Source organism: Malaclemys terrapin, chromosome 1, assembly GCF_027887155.1.
Source record: "Malaclemys terrapin pileata isolate rMalTer1 chromosome 1, rMalTer1.hap1, whole genome shotgun sequence".
In the NCBI taxonomy this organism is placed as follows: Eukaryota; Metazoa; Chordata; order Testudines; family Emydidae; genus Malaclemys; species Malaclemys terrapin.
Window position 1 is genome coordinate 187,652,155 of NC_071505.1, and position 10,046 is coordinate 187,662,200.

The 10,046-nt window shown below is 39.7% G+C and overlaps 1 protein-coding gene across 1 annotated transcript; it reads right to left on the bottom strand.

The window, feature by feature from the left end:
* Nucleotides 1-213: 213 nt before the first annotated feature.
* On the bottom strand, nucleotides 214-2,798 carry CLDN8 (claudin 8). The gene has a single exon (XM_054016457.1). The coding sequence runs from the start codon at nucleotides 2,693-2,695 to the stop codon at nucleotides 2,018-2,020; it is 678 nt and encodes a 225-aa protein (XP_053872432.1). The 5' UTR covers nucleotides 2,696-2,798; the 3' UTR covers nucleotides 214-2,017.
* Between the last annotated feature and the right edge of the window lie 7,248 nt (nucleotides 2,799-10,046).

Below are 10,046 nucleotides of genomic sequence, written 5' to 3' on the forward strand. Positions count from 1 at the left end.
ATTTATAATACTGTATATATTGAGCATACTAAGTATACAAACATTTTTGGATTGCAAACAAAAAGTTACTTGTTTGTTGCATTTAAGATTCTTACTTTAAATTCATAGATAATTACTGTATGCATCACTTATGTCACATGATAGTGTAAATAATTATAGTACACGAATATATACACCCTCTTGAGTAGGACCTTGCATCCTAGTTAAAAAAGGTGAACTCAACAAATGATTTTATTATGCTCATTGTTACAACCCATGAAACAGAATGAGTGAAAGTATAAGAACAAGGTGCAAACACAAAGACATAATACTTTTTGACAAAATAAATGGAAGTTTGAAGCTATACATTCTGCAGGGAACAACCATTCACCTAGTGCAATAAATCAGCACAACAGCCCTCTCCCACAAATAATAGAAGGATTGCAAATATAAAAGATAAACAAAACTGTGTAATAGAAATACAGGCAAGCTGTGCAGTATAACATATGTATTGCGCACATTATGTATGTACATAGCCAGGAATCACCTTTAAAAATAATGAGGCAAAATAGAAATATGTGTATTTAGACATAGCTTTAAAAACATAACCTAAAACTGTAAATAGACAATTCTAAACCAGTATGAGGATTTTGATTTCTTTAGCTCAATGGAAGTTGCACCTTAAAGAAGAATTTGGTGCCTGATATTTTTCAGCTAGAAATATCCTAAGGGTAGAGCACGATAATACAAACAGGATTGCATTATAACCTTTCCACAGACTATTTAAACCAATCCAAATTGTAAAACAGGGATCTCACACTCTGTTAAATTCCACAGGCAAAATTCTGGTCCCACTATAGTCAAAGATAAACATCCCACTAATTTCAGTGGGGCCAGGAGATCACCTTCTCTGCTGGTTAAAAACATCTACATTTTAGAGTAACTTCTGTAGACCCTGTGTAGTTTCTATTCCCTTATTTTCCATAAGGGGGGTACACAGTCACATTATTAGAAATCTTGTTTGCATTTTGCAAATGAGCAGTGACTAAAACACTGAAACATCCTGCTTTTTTACCCCTTCAGGCCCTAGTTCTGCACTAAATTGCACATGGGCAGACCTCTGCATTGAAATCAGTGGGACTTGGTGCAGATGAAGGAGTCTTCCCACACGGGAGTCACTGCAGTCTGAGGGCTGTATTAAATACCCATATTTTAAAAAAAAAAGACTGTATTGTACAGTAAAGATCCAGAACACTGTTATAACCATGTTGTACATTGCAGTGCTTAGAGGCATCATTGTAGAATACTGTCGCTTTTAAAAACAAACCAGTCAGACCTTTCACCATCTCAAAATAGATATCAATTTACAGTAAAAATATTTCTAGGTAAATATAGAGCAGTGTGTCTACCCTGAAACTTTCATTCTGAAATAAGGGACATTTTTCAAACATTTTGGCCTCCCTCTCAATGCCGAGCTAATCCTTCACAGTACCCTTCATTTACAATGTATTGATCCCTTAGCTATTGTTCTTTTAAACAAGTACTTTATTATCCTTATTCAGTCTTATCACCCTATGCCCAGAAAAAATTGGTTTGCTCCATTTCTTCCCAGCAATCAATCTGATTCTATTGTGATATAAAATACATTTTCAGCCCATTTGTAATATTTGCCGTATGAAACACAGCCCCCAAATAAACCCAAAAACTGTTCCAAAAAACTATTAAAAAGAAATTAAACATTTTGCTTTTATATGGATGCTAAATATTTTTAAAGCAAATTGAAACTTTAAAACATCTAAAAAGATAAAGGTGTAATTTTTTTTCTCCTGTGATAAAACTTCATAATACGTTGTCCGTGTTGCAGTATTAGCCATGATTGAGTTAATAGATTTAACTATAGTCCATGAATTTAAGGATGGCTACTGTAGTTAAGGTATGAAATACAAATAAAGTTTCCTCTGACCTACTTGTAGTTCAGTGTGAACATTGAAGTCCGTTCACAAAGACTGACTTGCTGAGCTAAAAGACCAAGAAGCAACTAGACATACTGACTTTTGGAATATGAGCTTTCAGTTTTCCTTTGCATATGATGAGTTTTGTAAGATGTATGATGTGAAGGCGCTGAGAACCTGTAGTTTCTGGTTTTCTCATTACAACGGCAGAAGCAACAGAATATTGCTCCCCCGGCGATGAGACAGAATGCGGATACCCAGCCTATGTAGAGGGCCTCCCCAAGTTCTCGTTTTTGTGCTACGTTGACAACTGGATTATAGAAGTCTCTGATGATGGTATTGGCAACCCAACACACTGGGATGAACACAACAATACCAGATAGGATGAAGAGAACTCCAGCTGCCAGCAGAACGTGACCCTTGATTCGCTCGTTGTTCCCAGTGCACTGAGTGCACTTCATGCCCATAATGGCTATCATAAAAGCAAGAAATGAGAGTGCTGAAGCAGAGCACATCAGTCCTCTGGATGCCTGTAGATCAGGTGAAAGTGCCAAGAGGGAGTCGTAGACTTTGCACTGCATCCTGATGTTGGCTTGTCTGATGCAGTGCATCCATAGTCCTTCCCAAATGGTCTCAAATACTATAATGTTGTTTTCAATGAAGGCAGTTACTCTCCACTGAGGCATGCCAGTCACTGCAAAAGTCCCAGCTAAGCCAATGCCTCCAACTACCAATCCAACGATTTGCAGTACACCACTGGCCATATTTCCGTCTGAGACAAGGCAGGACAACAAGTTCCTAAAGCAGTTTTGTTTGAAGCCGAAAAATAAGCAGCTGAAGAGATGCTCCTCCGAAATAGATCTTGTTTCTGCCAAGAACCTTTTAAATAGGCAGTCTCTGCGACTTCAAACCAGCTTAAATCTGGTGTATGCTGGCTAGTACTTAGCTGCATTTCATTGTCTTTAAAATTCCACTGACTCAAACAGATAAACTGACCAATCAAGTGTAACAGCTTTCAAAGCCAATAAAAGGCTAGACAGGGCTGGGTTTGTCTAAACCGGCAAAAGACACTGAGGATAAATATGCTCTACTTTCTTTCTAGAAAACCCCAAAATCTCAGGTTTAACCCTCACTTATTGTATAAAAGTTTTACGTGTGCCAAGGAAATAAGCCGGTCTTTGTAATGAGAGGACACGCAATACTTTTATATGCATGGCTGCAGCTACTGGTGCTGCAGGTTATATGAGTAGAGAATATGCTCTCTGCCTCAGAAATCTGCGTAGCCAAAGTGCCCGAAGGAAAGCTGAGATACACTGACTGCTACAGGGCTGCTGCCTTTACTTGGGAAACCATGCTTTTTTGTATTAATTTTTCTGAAGCTCTGAGGAAAATACTGCTATGACGGGATTAAGGAATAAACTAAATCAAAAAGAAAACATGACACCATGAACTAAAACCGATGTCTTAGCAGAGGATAACCAAAACTGTAAAATACCATTTAAAGTGTGTAATAGAACAATAATAGGCCCCACTCCTAGGAATACTTGCATAGTTTTACCCTTGTGGATAGTCCCATTGAGTTGAACAGGTGTACTCAAGCATGTACTTAAATGGTTACAGGATGAGAGGTATAGAATGGAGTTTTTAGTTAATGCAGAAAAATAGTTCCCCACCTGAATCTGAACTAAGAGACTATCCCTAATCTAGCTCCACGGAGAATTCCAGCATTGAAAGTAAAACCATTTCTGAGTTATTCATATACAAAAGAAAAATTTACAATAACTGGAAAGAAAGATAATTTGAAGTTCATAATTTAAAAAGATCTACTAAGTAGATCTTGGTCAGATTCCCCCCGCATCCCCAATTACCTTTTGGGCTGAAAGCAATCCTAGAAAATCTCAGCATCAAAGGAATTTTTTGTGGGGGAAGTCAGAAGCAACAGAAAGCATCCGTAGAAATCCAGAGGAAACTCCCATGAATACAATGGGGTTTCTCTTGATTTATACCAGTGTAATTTGTAAGCCAGAAGAATTTGGCTTAATGTCTGTCTGTCTACCTTTAACACGGGCAGTGAAACTGTACATATGAACTGAGATATATGATTATAAACCACTGCCCCATATGTTGAGGAAGTGATTGCCATATAATATCTCCAAAGACGGGTTAATGATATTGCTCACTGGAGATTAGTATTCTAGTCTCTTATTCCCCTCTTATTTTTTTTTCTTCATCTTTGCTTCCTTTTTTCTTCTTTAAAACATACTATAGAAATTAAATGGAAAAAATTACAATAATGCAATAATAAGTCTGAGAAACTAACTATGCAAAAACCTAAGACATTCAAAAGTCAAGGATCCTACAGGAACGTTAACTTGACAATATTGCATACAGATAGTATTTTATATTCCTGTGTGTGTGTGTGTGAGAGAGAGAGAGAGAGAATTCCTTGCTGCTGTACAAATCTTTCCCTCGTTTTTGTTCAGTGTGGTTTTCATATCCACCTATATTCTTAAGGGGCTCGTGGCTCACCACCACCAGTGTTCTGTGCTGCCAAGACTACCTGCCCCCAAATAATGTCAGAGAGAAGGTGAGTGAGGTAATATCTTTTATTGGACCAACTTCTGTGGGTGAAAGAGATGACCTTTGGAGCCACACAGAGCTCTTCTTCAGGTCTGGGAAAGATACTTCCAGCGTCACAGGAAAAGGCATACACCAAATAGAGTTGATCTTTTTTTTTTATCTGCTGAAAGGCCTACTGCATCTCACCCTGATCCAACGACTAGTTTCTTGAGTGCTGATTTGTTTCTAAGTTTTATATTTAGCTATTCCCTTTCCCGTATGTTCTGAAATCACAGCTGTTACCTCTGCTCTTACCTAACCCAATGGCATTGGGTACCTTTCTCTGAAAAGTCCAGTTATCCTGGTGGTGTCCTTTTTTGCCTGCTATTCCCAATGCCTCTTTTGGAGTCCAAGTGCTTTACAATCAAGCCTACTCAATGAAACTTGCTGCAGTACTTTGCAGACATCTGCTTCACAGCAAGGTTATGCTGTACCCACAATACTCCGCTTGCCCTGCTTTTTCTCTGCCAGAGATGTGTTTACAATTTTAACCTCTGTTTTTAAATATCCACCACTGCTAGTTGAACCCGTTTCTGCTACATCTGATTGCAAAACTTAGGCATAATCTAGTATTCTTCATTAGTTAAGGTAGTCTTTGACTACCTCAGTCCTTTTCACTTTGGTCAGGCACCTCTCTCTCTCTCTCAGGGTCTTTGATTCTGCGGTACAGTACCATGAGTGCAGGAGACAGGATAGTGCCCTCCTGTCAGAAGTGGGGTATTCCTGTTCCTAGCAGGGAGTTAGTATCCCAGTAACCCCTCCCCGCCCCCAGAAGCAATCCTGGAAAATGACAGCACTAAGAAATTTGGGAGGGCGTGGGGGTACGGGGGAGGGGAGCCAGAAGCAACAGAAAACACCAGGAGTAATTCAGAGAATCCAGTGACGCCAGAGGGATTTCATTCATTTACATTGGTATAAATCTAGAGAAGAATTTGGCCTGACATCTGTATGTAACCTTAGCATGAGTAGTGATGCTGCAGATATGAACTGAGATTTATGATGGTAAACTATAGCCATGTACAACTCCGAGCCGTATGGGAAGTGTCATTTCCAAGGAGCTGCCAAGCCAGTGACTCTCACTGGGCCAGATGCTGGTCCCATTTACAATAGTATTAATCTAGATCAGGGATGGGCAACCTTTGGCACGCAGCCCATCAGGGAAATCCGCTGGCAGGCCAGGCCGGTTTGTTTAGCTAAAGCATCCGCAGGTTCGGCCGATCGCAGCTCCCACTGGCCGTGGTTTGCCATTGCAGGCCAGTGGGGGCTGTGGGAAGCCAATGCGGGCCAAGGGATGTGTTGGACACTGCTTCCCGCATTGGCCTGGAATGGTGAACCGCGGCCAGTGGGAGCTGCGATCAGCTGAACCTGCAGACGCTGCAAGTAAACAAACTGTCCCGGCCTGCCAGCGGATTTCCCTGATGGGCCGTGTGCCAAAGGTTGTCGATCCCTGATCTAGAGTAACTCCACTGAACCCTACACTATTACTGTAGAAACCAAATTAATTACTTTAATTTTAGACATCTATAACTGAGATCATGCTTAGCAGGTGGCAAGCAAGAACTGTCATATTGTCATACATTTTACATACTTGAAAACTGTTATGTAATAGGTTGTTATGAGGCGGAGGAAGAAAAATTGTTTTTCTTAACCTCTGAGGATAGGACAAGAAGCAATGGGCTTAAATTGCAGCAAGGTTGGACATTAGGAAAAACTTCCTAACTGTCAGAGTGGTTAAGCACTGAAATAAATTGCCTAGGGAGGTTGTGGAATCTCCATCATTGGAGACTTTTAAGAGCAGGTTAGACAAACACCCATCAGGAATGGTCTAGATAATTAGTCCTGCCACAAGTGCAGGGCACTGGACTATGACTATAGTCCAGTGCCCTGCCACTTGTGGCAGGACTAATTACCAGTTCTATGATTATGCCACAAGTGAGGAGTGTTTCAGAAAAGAGCTGTGGCAAAGTGTGTGGGTTGAAATTTTTGTGGGGTTATCTGAAATTATGGTGGATCCAAGCCCCAATTAGTCTTAATCCACCCCTGCCTCAGGGGATAGTCAACCAATGAGAGTTTGTTCTGTTGATGCTTGTAATCGTCTTCAGTTTTCTTGCTCAAATTTTTAATTTCTGTGTAAAAAAGAAAAACCAACATACGAGTAAGTAAACCAAATATGATACAAGCAACAGGACTGAGTTTTCTTGTAGACTACTGAAGTTGTAATTTATAGGACATGAGAAAAGGATGAAATATAATTTAGTCACCTTATTGATTAACATACAAAATCATTAAAGCTTGCCAGATAAATTCAAGGTTAAAACTGTCTGCATCCGGGAACCAGGATTTGCACAATTTTATCAGCATTATAATTTTTTGCCTTATTTTATTTAAAACTTGTTTGGAAGAAACAGTTGAGCAATCTTATTTGGAGGAGTTCTGGAGTACATCTGATTGTTTACAATCATAACATGGGAAAGGATGCAAATCATAATTCTTGGTACTTATTTTTGTTGCTTATTCTTGTATTGGTATAGTCAAAGATGCAATTACAAATCAAGGATAATTTTAGGTACCAATTCAAATGTCAGGAGTACTTGTAAATATATAATCAGACTTTCTAGCTCACCACTGTCCTAAGTACCTTTATACCTTTCATTATAACAAGTGTAATGTTATATGTATAACATTACATACAGATCATTTAGATTTGTACTCTGCAATTTTCAGAAGTATTCAGCGTTGCCTAACGCTGCTCCGATTTGAAGTCAATGGTACCCATGCTCATACTGAAAATTCCCATTTGTGACCAGCAGTATGAAAAGACACAGGGCGCAGATTTACAGTATAGTAAGGCAAACCCCCACTTCTCACTACTACTGGCAGGAAAAACACCAAGGAAAAAGGTGGCACGTAGCTCTTTACTATCCACTTCCCCTAGTTTAAACACTGAAGGGACTTAGTTTTTGGTAACTTAGGGCAATATCAAAAAACATGGAGCCTGAAAACAACACTAAACTATAATTAAATAACTAAGATTAGTTGTACATTTCCTATGGGGCTCATACAACCCTAGATGGCATAACTCTTTAACACAAAGAGGAAGTTGTGCAAACTTTGAGTGGCACTTATTGGCCATCTCATCTTATCCCTGGAGTGAGTTCCCCTTTGCTATACAGTCTTCAGAATTGCTTTCCTAAATGTGCTGTCTCCATAAAGCAGAGTGTATGGGGAGATCTCACTTTTAAGCCAGCTTGGTCTGGCCACTGTAATAAGAAAGGGATCAAATGTCCTTAATGGCTTATGAGGGGAGAGGTGCAGAGTAGAAAGACATTAGAGAGAGAGAGAGTCAGTGATCATCCAGATTTGTTCCTGGATATTATGCTAGAATTCCAGCACTTTAGGACATGACCAAAATCTGTGCACTGCAATCCACAGTTTCCAGCATAATGGGGGAATTGGCTATATAGGGCTACCTAAAGAATGAGCATATTTTAAAGTAATTCTCAGCTTTTCTGCCTGATGCATTAATTATGTCTCCCAGATCATTCTCTCATTCACTCTTCATAGAACAGGTCAATAAGTCAGAGGTGGGTGTGTGTATGTGTATACATGAAAGAAAAAACTATTAGCCTTCCTCTGCTCCAGCAAATGGGACTGACATTGAGCAGTACCCAAAGCAGGCCAGAAACTAGAATTGTTTTTGAGTTAGGGTGACCAGATGTCCCGATTTTTATAGGTACAGTCCTGATATTTGGGGCTTTTTCTTATATAGGCTCCTATAACCCCCCCACCCCCGTCCCGATTTTTCATACTTGCTGTCTGGTCACCCTATTTTGAATGAACATTTGCACCATCTCATGGTTAGGAATTTTTTGACAAATAACAGCTGTACCATTTTAGCAGCACCTTTCTCCTCTAAATAAGCCAGGAGAGTCATTGCTGTCTTTTTAACTTGGCCACTGCTTAATTAGATGTTGAAGCTAGTTAGGTGTTCTTTGAGTAGTTTGGGCTTCAGTTCATTGGGGTTTTGGAGATTCTCCATTGCTACCCATTAAGCTCATTCTTCGCCACTCAGCACCTCAATCCCTGTCATTTATTTGCTACTATTTAAAATACTATTAAGTGTACCATGCTTCTTGTTCAAGAACATGTAACGATTTCTGATTTTCAAAAGCAGTAAGTGGCTTTTGAACAGCTCCAGCTGGTCCCAGAGGGGCAGGCAGTTGCTCAACACCTCAGAAAATCAGGCTTCAAATCAATAGCACTTTAAAAAATTCAAATTATCTATGTTCTTACAGAAAAGTAAAGTTCTGATTCAGACCAGTTGTTCAGCATTTTCTTTCTTGCAAAGCTATTATTACCGTGTCTGTATATGTGTACTAGTCTTTAGTTTGCCCCAGGTGCACTATAGCCTTGCATTTCTTCCTTAAAGGTATTTTACGTAATGTGCAAATCATGAAAAACCAGTTCAGCATATATACTGCAAGCAGAAACAGTCCCACTCATTCATAACCAGCTCCACTGCAGAGTCACACCTTTCTAGTCTGGGCAAAAGTTGCTTCCGTACCATGTGTCTCCACCAGTCGATAGTAACAAGGATCTAGCAGATAAAGAATGCATCAGAGAACAGAAGTGTAACAAATAATAATTCTTTATACTTCTCTAGCACGTTTTGACTGAGGATCCCAATTCCCAAAGAACTTTACAAGCATTAATTAATGCAGCTTCATTTCCTCCTGCTCATCACCATCTTTGTTTATGTAAAATCTGTGGTCGTGTTTGACAGTTTCCCTTTGGTTTTGTGCTTTTTGTGTTTTTCAGTTTTAAACTGTGTTGTGAAGTGCTAATATGATGGTTTTGCCTAACTGGGAATGGGATGTTACCGAGAGGGGAAAAGTTGGTCTGAGTGGAATTTCAAAAGCATGCACCGTGACTTTAAATGGAACTTGTGCTTCTAAGTAATTTAGGTGCTTTTGAAAATCCTACAATAAATAGCAAGCAAAATATTCTTGGCATGAGTCTCTGTTGCCCAGCACCTGATGTAGTCAGCTATACCGGTGCAAAGTGAGTGTGTTCTGATACCAACTTTGTACAGGTGTGAGGGCCAGACTAATTTTCTCAGGGGTGAACTCAAAGGGAAAATCGAGGGCTTCTCATAAAGCCACCTCCTTTCATTTGAGTAGGAAAGTGGTGAGCTCCCCTTCTTCTCCTCCCTCCCCCCCTCTCCGCCCCACTAAAACCCTGGGATGAGAAAACTTCTTAATTTTGGAAGAAAAATACTCACATATGAGCAATATGATTAAGGGAAAGGTTTAAAATACATGGCTTCCAATTCCCAGTTTATCAGCTGTAGTTATGAGGGATTTTGTATTAGTAAAACTCCAGTGCAGCTCCTGGAATACCTTTTAAAAAATGCCAGATCTTCTTGTCCTGCTCTGGAATGAGGATGCTCTTTCAAGAGTGACCAAAAACTGGTCTACAGTGTCCAGTCTGAACCCT

Coding starts and splice junctions, on each gene's coding strand:
- CLDN8 (XM_054016457.1), bottom strand. CDS start 2,695: ATGGCCAGTGGTGTACTGCAAATCGTTGGATTGGTAGTTGGAGGCATT.